Raw genomic sequence first — 16215 nt, forward strand, 5'->3', positions numbered from 1 at the left:
GAGTCGGTAGGTGAAGCCCGCTTGCCGGCTAAGCGCAGAAGGTGACCCCATTACATAAGCGCAGAAGGTGACTCCCTTACATAACTCTTGACAACCAAGTAGTCTGCCGAGTTGCAGTCTTAAAATGAGTGCAGTCTCATACCTTTTATATGTTTAGCCCCCGTCTTAACTATGACGGCATGTATACCGGTAATCTTGGCGGCAGTCTCAAGCACTTCAAAACGGCTAGAGCTGCTTAGGCCTAGACGTCTTGTCCTTGCTTTCAGTTCCTTGTCCCATTGCTTTAATCCTTCTGTCACTAATTGCAGTGCGGTCTACTTAGCATACATCAGGAAAAAATAATCAGTGGACCACAACAGCTCAGATAGACTTCAGGGGGACACGGCTTTAAAAACAGTTTCTTTTAATTTTCAAGTAAACTCGGTGAAGCTTGTCAATCTTGCAGCCTTTTTCCCACTAATTTCAAATATGCCATTATTTTTTGTCAGTCAATTAGTTTTCAAGATAATTAGAGATAATTTGCCATTTTTGAAGGAACAGTAGACAAAACAGTGCTGGTCACAAAACTGTAATCTGTATATTTTCCAATACTCAGTTTTTTTATGCATCGCGTTTTACTAATTTTACAGCTCATTAAACTTCGGTGTTTGAAATGGGCATTCAAAATGGCACCTTGCCACTGGTGCCACAAAAGTTTAATGAGCTGTAAAATTAGTTCCAGGAGGTGCATCAGAAAACCAATACTCTTATTGCACTCACCAGGGTTCATAGTATTGGAAAATATAAAGATTACAGTTTTGTGACTAACACTTTTTCATCTATTGTTCCTCCAAAAATGACTAGTTATCTCTAATTATCTTGGGAACTAGTGGACTGACTCAAAAAATAATGGCATATTTGAAATCAGTGGGAAAAAGGCTGCAAGACTGACAAGTTTCACACAGCTTACTTAAAAAGTTGTGGTAAGAGCAGTGTGCCCCCTTTAACGTCTGTCACATTTTTTTGCTCAGCTTGATGTACAGAGAATACAGCAGCCGACTGTTTTTTCAGACTCCAAAAATTCGGACTTGCTGGATACTTCGCACTTTCCCGAGGAATCGACAGTTGTCCCACAGGAGTAATGACTCATGAATTTTTCAAACTGCTCTTTTATTCGGACTATTTTTCGTTCCCCTCAAGGACCAAAAAATCGGTTGGCTATTGTATACCTGCAAGTAGACATATATACCCCTGTAATATGTGTTTGTGTGATGGCATGTATTGTACTACTCTTTCTTCTTATTCTGGGTTTTATCAAGTTCATCTTAAGTTCAAATTCATTTACCGTATTTTCCGGTCTGTAAGTTGCACTTTTGTATAAGTCGCACCCCCCTCAAAATGAGTTTTTCCAAAAAATAAAAAAACGCATATATAAGTCTGTATAAGATGCACCGGTGTACAAAACGCACTTGTTAATCAGGTAAACTCATAGAAGATCAGTTTGTTAGAAAGTGCGACGAAAGTGCATGGTTGCGGTGGCCGCCGCCTCTGGACGCATCCCCCGGTAAGCACTGCTAGACGCGTGCATCTGCTGTCCAAAGTCTAGACAGAACAAACTTCTCAAAAATGACTTACACACACATATGACATGTACTTACCGATGGCGTTTACGCAAAACCATTGAAGCCTTCTTCCTCCGACTCGCTAACAAATAATTCACTCATTTAGACCATAAAGCTGTGTCTTTAATGTGTGCTGACATCATGCAGCACACAGGCACCTTTTTGAGCATGGACCACGTGCGGCCGCCATGTGCGGGATTTTTTCTATACATAGGTCGCACCGGTGGATAAGATGCACCAACGAAAATTTCAGAAAAAAACTGCGACTTATACACTGGAAAATACGGTATTTCACTTTTACGATAAAATAAGCGAGTACAGCAACAGAAGGGGTCATGAAGTTGAGAACTGTTTTGAGGACCTCGGGAAGAGGCAACACACCCTGTAATTCTTTCAAAGAGTCTGAGCTGGGTGTCAACAGACACGTTCAGGCTAGTGTACTCCCAGTACAAAGATCGTTAAAAGCCTCACAGTGTCTCCTGTTCTGTGCTCCCAAGGTCTAGCTGCTGTCGAAGCACCTTGATCACCTCCTTGCTGGCACACAGTTCGTCCTCCTTGCACTGCAGCTCTTCCCGTAAGGCACTTGCTTCCCGCTCCAGCTTGGGGTGCAGAAAAGAAAAAAAAAGAGAAACATTGCGTGAGAACATCGCTAAAAAAATTCACGCATCTCCACAAAGTGAATAATGACGAGTGGGCGAAGCACTGGGGATCGTTTTTACCGTAAAGCACCTGTGGCATTGCCAACTCGCACTTGTAAATGAGTGACAACATGTGTGTACAGTATATACCAATCCAATCCAAATCCAATACAATCCATTTCAATCCAAATCCAATCCCATGCTCCTCGTGCATGCGCAATACTGTGTACACAGGCGCCAAGCCCCAGACAAAACGAGGTCCTAAGGTGCTTCGCACCTAAAATGAAGGAAGCTCACACTAATGCGTAAGACTTAAAGGTAGCGAAGCTGTTCACAACCTTCACGACCATCACGAAGGTTTAAGTTGGCTTCTTCTTCTTCGATGCAGCAATGACCTTTACTCCACCATTGTTACTATAAGTGTGAGTTTATTTCATTTTTTGGAAGTGATAATCCTTGGACATCACCTTGGAGGGGCGTACACTATGGTGTGCCTTTCTCGCTCCGATTAAGTTTTGCCACTACTACGGCAAACGCTGGAGTTTTTTTTAATCTTGTCCAATCTCCCTCAGTGGGTATGTTCGGTTTGACAAACGTGTGCTGGGGATGCTGGGCGGTCGTCGCGAGGCACACACACACGAGCACTTGGCATTTTCTTGGTTTTTTTAAACTGCCGGGCGGTCGCCGCAATCTTGGCCAATCTCCCGAAGTGGTTATGCTTTGCCTGACAAACAAGCACCAGGGACACTGGGCGGTCGTCGTGAGGTACACATACATGGTCACCGCAATCTTGGTCAAGCTCCCTAAGTGGGTATGCTTGGCTTGACAAACATGCCAGGTTCGCTGCGCGACTGCTGCGAAGCCTGCACTCACATGCGCATGCTTGACAATTTCTTGGTATCGGAAAATTACTTGGAAAAATTACAATTGGAAAAAAATCTTGGAAAAATTGCAATTTGCTAAAAAGCTTCACTGTTAAAAATAGTTTCTGCTTAATTAAATGGCACTATGCAAGTGCAGATGTCAGTGTTGCACCCCGTTTACACTGTCGTCGAAACTACCCGAATAAGCCTAAACAACGATGCCATCTGGTGCCTCAGACATTGAAATTATGTGAAGCATCAACCTCCATGACTGCGGCTTATGGCAGGACTATTTTACCGGTCTTTTTTTTTGCAGTTTTCTTCTACCAAGCACTGAAACTAATTCAGATCTAGAAGCGGCTGAATCAATGACCATGCTAGGCACGGCAGCAACTGTGTGCGCCAATTGAGAGAGCAGTAGCTGCACAGGGTGCATAGAGGACGACTATACGTAGGGGTGGGACCCTAATAAACTTTGGTGGGACCAGTGGCAAGTAACTATTTCGAATTCCCCTTTGAAACACCAAAGTTTAATGAGCTGTAAAATTATGTCCAAGTGGTGCATCAAGAAACCGCTTCTCCTATTACATCCACCAGTGTTCATAGTATTGGAAAATGTAAAGGTCACATTGCTATGGCCAATACTGCTTTCTCTATTGTTCCTCCAAAAATGACTAATTATCTCTAATTATCTTAGGAACTAATTGACTTAAAAAATAATAGCATATTTGAAATCAGTGGTGGAAAAGCAGCAAGACTGACAAGTTTCACAGAGTTTACTTAAAAATTAGAAGAAATTGTTTCAAGAGCAGTGGCCCCCCTTAAAGGGGTACTGATACCAATTTTCGGCATTAATATTATTGCACAGTTCGCTTCCTTTACTCAACAGACTACCCTAGCTGAAATATGAGCGGCCTGCGACGCGAGGAACATACTACTTTAATTTGATCTCATTCATCGCGCCGACGAAACAGCATGCAGAACGGTGCTCAGCAAATGGATATCAGCATGACATCATCCCGGGGTAGCCAAAAGAAGTGATGTGGACAGCGCTCAACAAAAACTCATGACGTTCCTTCACGCGCGTGGCCCCGTGAGCGGCGACTGGGTGCTGGCGCATTCACAAACGGGTGCACGTAGCCAGAGCTACAGGCATAATCGCTGCCCAGAAAAAGGCACTATTGGCAAAAATAAAGTTCCACACAAAGGAAAGGAAGCGATAATATAGCCCGAAATCGCAGCAGAAGTCGCCATCAGGACTTTTATTGAAAGCGGTCATCGAATTTCTGGAGCAATGGTGGGCCTAGCACCTTCAGGCAGCTCAGCCGTTGAGCTCAAGCAGCGCGGTCGAAACAACACCCTCACCACCCTCCACAGTGTTTTGACGCCTGGATTCTGTCATATGCGCCTTTCGGGCTGAAAGCGCGGGAAATTGAAACAATTTTCAGACCATTCAATGTAATTATCACGCGCTCAAGTATTTAAAATGCTGTTTTGGGTTCACCAGACCATTAAGCATAGATCAAAGCAACAAAAATGGAACATGAAATTTTTGTGTCAGTACTCCTTTAAGCACATCTACAACCCTCTGCATTCCTGCCTAACTGTTTCCCACCAGTTTAATTGGTTCTCAAAGATTGGCAACAGAGAATAAGCAGCAATGGAAAACATGCACAACTATTTCTCGCATCGTTTTACCTCTTTGCACTTGGTGCACATCCCCTCCTGGAGCTTTCGCAGAATGGGCGGCGCCGAATGGAACATCTCCAGTTCCACCCTGGGCCGAGTTTTGAAGGAATGCTGCAGCTTTTTCTTGAAAGATGTGAAGACGGCCGGGGATTTTAGTTTCGTAGGCGATGATGGAATGTCACAGTCCGCGTACTCGAAATCATCATCTTCACCGGTGTAAAAGTGGCTGAACCCTTCAGTTTTGCCTTCTGAAAATTCACCATGCGAAAGACTAGTTATACACAAACTGTGACATTTTTAGATGTCTGCTTAAAGACCTAAAATGTCCTTTCAGGGATGTAAACCGTTATTTGAGGTGATTCCAGTGTAATACAATAGCTCAATCTTGCTATGAATAATACAATATTGCAATACAATATCTCAACCCTGATATCTGTACTTGAAAGTTACCACTGGAGTGTTATTTTTTTTTTTCTTTTCAATCTTACATCAAGATCGTACGAGGTTTACTGTACTGTCGCTCTGCTGCCTTGTACAGATGGGAGGTGCGACTAGTCAAGCAGCGACAGCGCAGCTTCTTTTCCACTTTCCACACCACAACTGTTCTCTGTAAAACACACTCTGCTATAGTGGCAAAATAAATAAACTTCAAACTTCAAATGACAAAAAGAAAAAGATTATTCTTGAGAGTTTCTTTTTCAGACATTCATTAACAAAAAAAGAGAAAAGGCCGTGTATCTTCTCCTTTCATTGCAAATGTCAACGAAAGACGATAGATGTTTGCCAAGTAAATGCCTCCCTTCACTTTCCCGCTCACCTATCATGCTGTTCCTCTCCCGTCGCGCTCCTCCCAAGATAAAAACGCTAGATGTTCGCTCAAGTCAATTTAAATTTACCGCCTTCCACTACTCCAGATCGGGTGCCTCAATGCCAGCACTGCCGTACGGCGGAGACGCGTGAGAATCGAGGCATCCTACTACAACGTTTATAGAACCACGTTGCTCTTCTCCACGTGCGTTCCAAGCGGAATGTGGAACCTATCTAGTAGAACCTTTCCTAACTGTTGCTGTTTGATTTCTTAAAATGCCGCGAGAAGCTATAGTGGCATGGGCGACAGCAGGCGATGGAGTGTTTTATTTTCTGCAGTGGACATAGTATTTCATTTGCTATCGGAAAAATCAAGCATCCATAAAGGAATACTGCAGATATCACTCATGTATTGATTTTCTGCATAATGTCCGGTTCTTGTTCAACAATGTTGACAAGTATGAACATTGCCACCGGACTTACACGTTTAGATTTGGCTGTGGGTATATAAGACTATTGCGCAGCATCTGCTTCACTTTGGCCGGCTAGCTGAATCGAGTGACAGACAGACAGACCAAAATTTTCCTGTTCAAGTAGCCCAAGAAAAACTATCATCTTTAAAAGGCGCCTTTCGTGGCTTGCATGGAGCTAAGTGAGTTACTAGTTCTTTCAGACTGAACAAAGGTGTACTTCATATTCGTGGCCTCTTCAACAGAACGAGGCCCAACTCACCTTCCCCGCTCAAATGCTGCGGCTTCTTTTGAAAAGAGTGCCTAAGGTTGGAGAGTACGGACGACGCGAGGGGAGACTGGGGGGCGGGCTGGGTGGCGGTGTGCTCTCCAACGACCGTTGTCGGACACTCCACCGGAGATAAGAGCAGCCCCCGATCCGGATCGTCGCTTCCGCAAACCTCGCCGGCTCCCGGCCGTTCCTTGTAAAGCAGTCCGCTTGTTACCTGCAGCAGAAGATTACGAGGGCCGCAGATAACTTTGAAAAACTGTTGCAATAATGTTGCAACATGCTGCTGCGCGAAAAATTTCTCGGGTGCTTCAAGGTTTGAAGGAGAAGGCCTAGCGAAAGACTTTTTGAGTGATATATTATGTTTGCACCTCTCTTCTTTTTCTTCATCTTCCGATGTGAACTACTGACAGGCAGGCTATCCTGAGATGATGTCCAGAGATGCTATCCCGGTATGTTCATATGTTCACATATGTGTGTTCACATATGAACATAATGACATACGCCACAGTTCATGTGCTTTCTATGGCGTGACAACTGCAAACCATGACAGCGTTGCTTATATGTGGCCATGTGTTATTTTAGGCACTCTAATCAAGTTAAACGGTTAAGCACAAAAAAACTACTTAGTTGCAACAGAAATGCAGTCACAACAGCTCGCCAAAAAGAACAGTAAGCAAAAATTAATTTGTTTTGTTTGTGAACACAAAGCTGCCACAATGTGTTATATGTTGGAGCTCTAATTATTTTTCCCATACGAGTATTTTCGTTGTGTATAAGGGGTGCAGTTGTACACGAGATCTGTGAGACATTTTTTAAAATGTGCTGACGTATAGCTTTACGTGACCTCAACATCGCAACATAATCTCTAATCCATGACAACCGCAGAATGTAGCATGTATATCTAGTAAATACAAAAACTTTAATGCAACATAAAAAGCATAAAAACTCATAAATGCTTCTAAGAGTAACAAAGCTAAAAGAGAAAATCAGCATAAGTAATGTAACTCCAACAATTAGCAAAGAATTCAAATTACTCTTTCAAAATTGTGTTTCTTACACATTTATGTTTTACCCATTTAACTATAGCAACCTTCTCCATAGAAAGGACTTCTTAGTGAGTACTTAACACACCAAGCATCTAGGAGGTTAATATTTAAAACCACAATTTGTTTGACTTTTGTGAACTACACCTAATGAGCGACACTTTTAAATGTGTACGTAAAATGTGCAAAAACATGAACAATCATTGTCCCTGGTCAGCAAACCAGCGAAACAAAAAACGTCAGAAAAGCCATGGGTAAGCATCAACTGGATCTATTTTCTAAAAGCAAACCAATTCAAAACATCAAACTTAGTGGGGACACTGGTCTTAAAACTTCTTTTAATTTTGAAGTAAACTTTGGGAAACTTGTCAGACTTGCTGTTTTTTTCCCACTGATTTCAAATATGTCATTATTTTTTCAGTTGGTCAGTTAGTTCCCAAGGTAATTAGAAATAATTAGCCATTTTTGGTCAAACAATAGACAAAATGTTGTCGGTCATAAAACTGTAATCTTTATATTTTCCAATACTATGAACCCTGGTGAGTGCAATAAGAGAATCGTTTTTTTGATGCACCGCTTGGAACTAATTTTACAACTCATTAAACTTTGGTGTTTGAAATGGGCACTCAAAATGGTTCCTTGCCACTGGTGCCATCTAAGTTTAATGAGCTGTAAATTTAGTTCCAAGCAATGCATAAAAAACTGCTTCGATTATTGCATTCCCAAGGGTTCATAGTATTAGAAAATATAAATATTAGTTTTATGACCAACACTGTTTTTTCTATTGTTTCACCAAAAATGGCTAATTATCTCAATAACCTTGGGAACTAATTGACCAACTTAAGGGGGCAGTTGGGTCTTTGGGGCCGAAAAACGGTCAAAAAAAGCGTTTTCTCAAAAATGGAATTTTTGGCCTCCACGGCCATTTTTCTAACAGTCTGTAAATTTCCTCATCAAAGGGCATCATATTTTGTTGTTATTATATTATAATAGCATTTTAAAGTGCACTCTTCAGCTCAGTTAGCGCAGAATTCGATGGTGAAACGGCACTTTTCTTGCAATGCAAAGCTAGCATTTCATCCTCAGATATCTTGGCACCCAGAGCAGGTACAACTTTAATTCTTTTTGCTTCTGATACCAAAATGTGTGGAGAATACAATATAGGAAACAAATTTTTTAAATGGAGGCTTTGGGAAATTATTATTGTGTTCAATTGGCACCACCTGCGAGCCATTTCTGGCAGAGCGCGGGAGAAGCGAAGTTCCCTGTGTTGTAAAACGACCAAAAATAGCTAAATCAAAAAAGTTCTTCCTATGTTGTATTCTTTAGTCATTTGTCTGCCTAGCCACGTGGTAATTGCCATTCTGCATGGAGTGGTTATTTTGTAACTGTGTCCCAAAATAATGGCAATTAATCATTAATTAACTCAAAATATAACCAGCTTACAAAAAATCTAATAGGAGATTTAAAATCAGCACAAAAAACTCTATAACGCAGTGCAGTTTCATTAAAATTGGTTGGTAAATAAAAAATATAGCTCTAAGACCAGTCTGCCCCCTTAAAAAATAATGGCATATTTAAAATCAGTGGAAAAACACAGCAAGACTAACAAGTTTCACGAGCACGAGGTCGCGGGTTCAATTCCCGGCCGCGGCGGCCGCTTTTCTGATGGAGGCGAAAAGCAAAAACGCCCGTATGTACGAGATTTCGGCGCACGTTAAAGATCCCCAGGTGGTCAAAATTAATCCGGAGCCCTCCACTACGGCGCGCCTCATCGCCTGCGTTGCGTCGGCGCGTTAAACCCTACAATCAATCAACTAACAAGTTTCACAAAGTTAACTTGAAAATTGAAAGAAGTTGTTTTAAAACGAGTGTCCCCCCCTTACGCAGCACGTAACTTAGCGTCTCTCTACACGCATCAAGTTACTATATATTTTCCAGATCCAAACACTACTGTACCCAACAGCTGAAGAACGCAGGACAATTGCTCACAAGGAGCGCATGAAAAACAACTCACCTGCTACAAGCTTAGTCAACGGCTGAAAGAGCAAGCTTTGGCTTGCAAGCAAACTCGCAGTTTCTACGTCAAAACGACAGAGAGGCCAAGACTGGTGACATAAACGTAACGACTCCCCGTCTGAGAGAGGAAATGCTAGATAAGAAAGATACAGTTTCCCAACCTACGGCTCTCTTATCGGGAGGGCGGGGCAGTGAGTAGCTATCCTGAGACGCTGACATGTTTCAAGAATCCAGGTAAACCCCAGAAGAACGTGTGGGTCTCTAGTGTGTGCAAACTCTGGTTATCTGTGCTCTATCTTGACCTCCGAAGCCCACAGTTATGTCTCTCTTTTACTGCGCTCGAAAGATAGCCTTCCCTTTTCGTTCTTTCGAGCTGTAGAGTAAAGTGATAAACAACTTGGAGCTGGGGAAGCAAGTTTAAATCAGCATGTATACCATATTTTTGTGCGTATAACCCACACCAAAAATGTGAAAATTTCAGTGGCAATGTAGGGGTGCGGACAATACGGGGGGCTTTTCTTTTAGTGTAGCTTCCCGGCAATGTGCGTTGTGCCGTGAAGCTCCTGCGCAGTAACACTGACTAAGCCTTCCATGGCAGCGATTGTGCAAAACATACAAGGACAAGAAAGAAAAAACAAGGACGAGCGCACTTTAACAACTAAGTTTTATTAGTGAATTGTGACTTCCGCCTTGCAGTCAGGGCATTCTACTTGATAAATACAGTTTGCTTTTTCTGTCTGCATATTGAGCAGTAGCTTTGGTGCTGCCTTTCCTGTATCAAAATTGCGGGCAATACGCAAGGATTTTTTTTTGTTTTGTTTTTCTGGCAGGCTGAAACTGAAAGTGCAGATTATATGGAGGGGCGGGTTATAGACGTGAAAATACAGTAATTCCACCACTGCCAACTAACGTTGCATGGTAAGGTAGCAAATTTTCTTGCACAATATCCTATTTGCGCACCTTATCACTGTCAATACTATGTCCATTTGTTTTGAAGATAGGGGTGGATTAGGGGGTGGGAAGTTTTAACAATAGACAGGGAAACTGAAAGGCATTCCTGTGTAGTAAAACAGTTCTTTAAACTCTGGTGACATAAAGCTTGGGATAAAAAAAAAAACTTGAATAGCGTGGTAGGAGCAATTGCAAGCCTCAACTGAATGGACAGAGATGAATTTTCCTCAAAGGCAAAGAACTATTTCTAGTCCAGTTGACCTTAGATTGAAAATGGGCAGTCAGAGAAAAAGAAGGGTTACAAGCTCCAAACCCTCCCCTCCACTTTATAAACCCTCGAACAGATGACAAAAAAGTCGATTCTCCACTGTTCAACATGGAGTGTGCTGTACACAGGTACATTGAAAATTAATTGCACAAAGCTAGTAAAAAAACGTCTCGTTACACCTTTGCATTACCTCTTAAATCTGTGCTTAGGTGGTAATTATAGAAATTGTCTACACGAATCAGGTTGAATTTTTTAAGCAGGCCTGCTGAAGTATTGAAAAGAGCGTCAGAAATTATGCAAACTGCTTTATTTTGAAGACGTGCGAGTTTTGTAATGTTTGAAGAGGTTTTGGTGCCCCATACAAGGAAGCAATAGGGTAAGCAAGACAAGAGCGAATTGTATATTAGCATGGTTTTCGAAGGAAATAGGACCAAACTTCAATAGAGCACTCTAACGGTATGGGCTAGTTTTTTCACTATGTGATCAATCTGGAAATTCCATACCAATGTTCAAAGAAAATACACCTAGTGCTCTAATCCTGTCGACTACTTCGATTCTAGTTTTGTTCAGAAAGAGAGCATCTGGTATTATATCCTTGTCTTTTGCTCTAAAAATTACCACTTTCGTTTTATCCGTTATTATAATCATGCCGTAAGATGAGGACAACGTAGCCAATTTAAGCAAAATTTCATTGCCTCATTCAAACAGTCTTTTGCAATCATTATCAGTAAAAAATAAGCTCGTGTCATCTGCGTAGATAATAAATTTGGCTGATTGATCAATTCATACTACATAATTTATGCATTAAATAAATAAGGACTCAGTATGCTTCCTTGGAGGACACCATACGGTGCTTATTAAGTTAAAGGTGCATAGTTATTTACTGATACACATTGGTTATAGTAAGCAAAATAACTTTTTATGATTTCAAGTGCTATTCCACGGATGCCATATATCACAATTTCTGTAAAAGCAAGGTTCGATTGAGTAAATAAAATGCTTTCAAGAAGTCAACGAAGATTCCTAGTACAAAGTTATTCTGTTTTATATCTTACTGTATAAATTCTTTCTTATCCAAGAGAGCGATTTCAAGTGAACGACCCTTCTGTAATCCCCACAGCAATTCTGCTAATATAAATGAGTTTCTTTGAGCGCTTCGAAAAAAATATGGGCAATATAAAAATTGGTCTGTAATTAGATAGTACATTCCGGTCTTTTTTTTTCTGTATAACAGTGACTTTAGCAGCTTATAACTCTGCTGAAAAGCTTCCGTTGACAAAAGAGAGGTTAAAGACTAGGGTTAGCACCAAATTTCACCGGATGTATCTGAAAATTAAAAACACGTCGATGGCTATTTTTTGGGTGCATAATGGTTGAAAACAATTCAGAATCCGAAATTGGCTCTGGTCATATGGCATCAAGGTAAATTTTTTTTCAATTATTTTTGTGGTACCGATTCCAAGTACCAGTACCGGTACATTCCTTTTGTTCCATATACTTCCAAGAGTATTGTGTCACTTTACATTCCAGTGCGATGATATATGCACCCACACACACACACACACCTGAGAGGTTGAGCAGCTTTCAGAGACGGATCGGCTGTGCTTGAGGTTCAGGTTTCGCTGTTGGCTGTACGCTCGGCGATACCACTGGAGCTCCTGCAGCCAGTACAGGCTCGCTTGGCGGTCCTTAGCCTCGAGGTGGTACTGCCGTTGAGGAGTGCTGGGGGCGGTAAAAATAACACGAAGAATATACTTGCAACCTCAGTGCCTCGCAAAGTTTCAGTCATTAGCACGCATCCACTTGAGCCACTCTGTTGAGACCTTAAAGGGTCCATAAAGAGAAAATACAACTTTGTTTAACTTTAAAGAGTTAGGCTTCAGTACCTCACTCAGCTCCATTCTGGCCACTAAAGGCGTTTTTTAACTGATAAAAACGCAAGAAATACTTAAGAACTTCCAAATTTCGTGCCACCGTGACGTGTTATCAGCGCGAGTGACGTCATATGGGCCAGCACTAAAAGCATAATTTTCAGTGGGTTATGTGCACGTTAGCATTCAAGTGATTCGATCAAACGGAACTAGTGGCCCCACTACAATCGTCCAGTCATGTGTCCTGGCAATTGATTAGTTCGGCCGCCGTCAATCGCCTAAAGAAGATTCTGTGACGTCACAGAAAAGTTGCCGGAAACTGGCTAGCGAGTCGCCACAGCTCCACTAATATCTCAATTTTTTTTTTTTTAAGTTTGCGATGAAATTGGTATCATTTTTATCAGGACAAAGCAGCCTTTCTAATAAACCAAACTTGTATTTTGTCTTCATGGCTCCTTTAATGCATAGAATTCGCATCGGCAAGGCTTCCTAGAGTTTGTGCATAGGCTTGGTCAAAACAACCTCTTCAAATTCAACCCTTTTTCTACTGGGACGTTTTTACGTGGATTTAAAAAGAAATTCTACCAGCTTAGAAACCTGTGAGCAAAATTATACTACAAAGACAAACTATAAGGTAAAATTCTTTGAGAGAATTCTGAAATAGACAAACATTATAAATCCTTCCTATGAGTTTTCCAGCACTGTATATGGTAGATAAATAATTATGTTTTCCGTGATATATTTCTTTCATCGCTACTGCAGTGTTTTATCAGGACAGCACCGCGTTACCACTACTATAGCTACGCCAACATTGCAACGCACTAACAGTTAGTTCCAAAACAATGCTGGCACTGCATAGTACTGCTGATATAGCTACAGCCACGATAACAGGAGTACAGTCCTGTTACACTAAAATGCCGCATTAAAAAGAAAGCAAACAACTAAGCACTTGCATCTTTTGTGCGGCAAACTGCCACATGTGCCCATTTAATGTGAAAGGGAAAATTTTTTGCGTCGAAATCCTGTATCGTTAGATGTTTCATATGTCAAGACCCCGCTTTCCAACCGAGCAATGTATTTATTCTTCCAGCCTCAATCAAAAATATTCAAACACATTTGCACGCAGCATTCCGAGAACTTCAATCTTGCACAAAATTTTGAATTCTTTATCATTTACTCACTCGCATCTAAATAAAATTGCTATCAAGCAGCATGTGTGTAAGTGTAGCAGTATATTCAAGCTTAGATGTGACAGTGAAACGCAGCTATTTTAAGTGTTATATAGGAAGTCACACACACAAAATACCAGTGAGTGCTCTGTGGGAAATTTCATGGACATCTAGTCAACGATACTAAATTATAAATATGAATTCTTATTCCATCTTCTGCTTTTTTTTTTTAAATAGACATACAAACACGAAAAATATCTGAGACTTGTACAGAACTGGACACGGCTGGGGTGGTGTGCGCAGTCAAAACAAAGTTAAAGCAGTCTAGTTGGTACATAACGCTCAAATAGAGGACAGCACACAAACAGGATGGAGGAATACGAGACACGAAGCAGCGCTGCATGATGTCTCCCCTTTCGTCGTCCTGCCTTGCGCTGTTTTCCATTAAACACCAACTACAGTTCGTTGCTTCCCGTTTGGGCACTATTGTTAACAGTGCTGCCTGTTGCCGTGTCATTCTTTGTGCTGTCTGCGATTTGTTTTTCATATAAAAAAAAAATGTTTGAGTACATACAGGAAATAATCGCCTCGCATCGAAGCAAGCAGAATATGCTGCAAACGTCACACTACTCCTGTAGTAGCGGTTTTTCAAAATTATAAAACAACCCTGTTTTTTTTTTCTTCTTCTTCTTCGATGCGGAAGAAATGCATGATGACTCAGAGTGACTTTTCTTTCTTTACGTGCGGGGGGTGAAACGTATATAAGGTGCGGCTCGACCGACCCATGCCGAATAAATAATTCAAGGAATGTCGACACCGGGGCGCGTGCAACACGACCGCAAACCGCCGATCGTCATAAACAGACGGAGGTAGTAAGATGGGTATCGATGTCAAAATCGCATTTGCATCTGCAACAAAACTGTACAGACGACAGCACTACTACGGGTACTGCGATGACCGCTGCAATATGAGCGGCTACACTCCTTCAATACGCGTACCCTTATCAAGCCGCCGCACTTTAGTTCCTGGAATGCGCCGATTCCAGGCTTACAGGGCAATCACATGAGCTCAGAAATCGTGCTGCCATGCTACGATGACAAACCTTTGCCCTGAAGAGATCCAAGAGCGATCTACCAAGCCGATCGCGAATTGGGAGCGCGAAAGAACCCTCCTGATTATAATTAAACCAAGAGTTTCGTGGTAAGAGCACCCGTCGTCTTTCCATAGACGGCAGCTGTCATAGATAAGCGAATCATACGTTGGGTGTCTGATGATCGCCTGTCAGATCAAACGGACCTTCTGCGACGTTCAAACAAATGCTCGATCGTCGTGAGCCGTGGAACTTACCGGATCACGAACACACCCGGTTTCTCCCAGTTCGTGACGTCGAGGTAGAAGCTGGCCGATTTTATGTCGATCTCACCCAGCGGGTTCACATCATCGGGTTCGCGATAGTAGTAGAGCTTGCAGTTGCTCTCGAGGAATGCGAACCATCGGCGCCGGTACACTTTGACGAGGCTCCTGCTGCTTAGCTTGTTCAGGTATCCGCACAGCTGAACGCCACCGCTGGCCGTGGAGCGTGACGACGTTGTCGGCGGCGACAGCGCTGAAGGCGGCGAGTCGTCGCCGTCGCGGCTTTCGTTGGGGAGGGCGATCACGCCGGCGTCTCCCCCGCTGCAGTCACCTTTGTCACTGGCCATTTCGGGCGCATGCCGCAAGGCAGCGGCGGACTCGCGTAATTGGATACGAATGCCGTCAACCAAGGCGATGACGGATGGGAGCGAAGGCAGCGATCATTCACGCCTCGCGGCGGAAGGCGATCGGCGGCGTCGGAGACGAGATCCGATCGCGCCGTCGTCCTGTCACAAAGACGAGCTTTGGATCCTGAGAGCTTCAGAATTCGGAAACTCAAAAGCCCCCAGTGCGGCAGGCTGCATATTTCTCGTCTTGCGACAAAAGATCGGACGTGCTACTGCATTGGTAACCCCGCGATCACTCCCATGTTTACAACCGCGATGCACACGCCCACGTGCATATTGCTAAATGAGTCGCTTATTCTGAGCAAACAGTTAGTTTGTTTCGTAATTTCTTTTTCTTGAAAATTAGGAGTTTTGTATTTTCCTAATAAATCTTACTTACGTTTTAAAAATAGGTTTTAGTACGTTACAAATATCAGTGCATTTTTTGTATTTCTTTTTGTCACGCGAGCCATATGGCGTAAAAAGCGCGAGTTAGGTCAACTTTTAAACACCCGCAACAACATGCATACATTTTAAGGTTTATTTGACTTTTTTTTTTGTTTAAGCCATCACAGTCTTACGATGACGAGAAAGTAAGTGTCATAACTGACAAAAAAAGTTGTGAAACCGAAACTAAAAGTTTCGGTTTCGGTTTTGTTTGCTGGCTGCTAACCGCTGATTCTTTCAGCGCGAAACATTCTTTGCCCTATTACGTAGCGTGGTCCGGTAAGAGTTGTGTGAGTTGTTTGATGTAATGCCTGCTTCTCGGCTGCTGTATGCCCACGACGAGCTCCGTCGCATCTTCCAGCCGAACTG

General features: G+C 42.4%; 1 protein-coding gene across 1 annotated transcript in view; it reads right to left on the bottom strand.

Moving 5' to 3' along the window:
- The window catches only part of LOC144163209 (TBC1 domain family member 2B-like), a 155924-nt gene extending 140233 nt beyond the window's left edge, over positions 1 to 15691 (bottom strand). The window contains exons 1-5 of the mRNA XM_077694067.1: positions 15008 to 15691; positions 12186 to 12342; positions 6331 to 6553; positions 4801 to 5039; positions 2073 to 2200 (exon numbers count right to left, since the gene is read on the bottom strand). Of these exons, the coding sequence (XP_077550193.1) occupies positions 2073 to 2200; positions 4801 to 5039; positions 6331 to 6553; positions 12186 to 12342; positions 15008 to 15360 (1100 nt within the window). The 5' untranslated portion in view covers positions 15361 to 15691. The remainder of the gene's footprint in view (positions 1 to 2072; positions 2201 to 4800; positions 5040 to 6330; positions 6554 to 12185; positions 12343 to 15007) is intronic.
- Between the last annotated feature and the right edge of the window lie 524 nt (positions 15692 to 16215).

The sequence above is a fragment of the Haemaphysalis longicornis genome, unplaced genomic scaffold, assembly GCF_048455015.1.
Source record: "Haemaphysalis longicornis isolate Haplotype H1 unplaced genomic scaffold, Haemaphysalis longicornis Haplotype H1 scaffold_12, whole genome shotgun sequence".
Lineage (NCBI taxonomy): Eukaryota > Metazoa > Arthropoda > Arachnida > Ixodida > Ixodidae > Haemaphysalis > Haemaphysalis longicornis.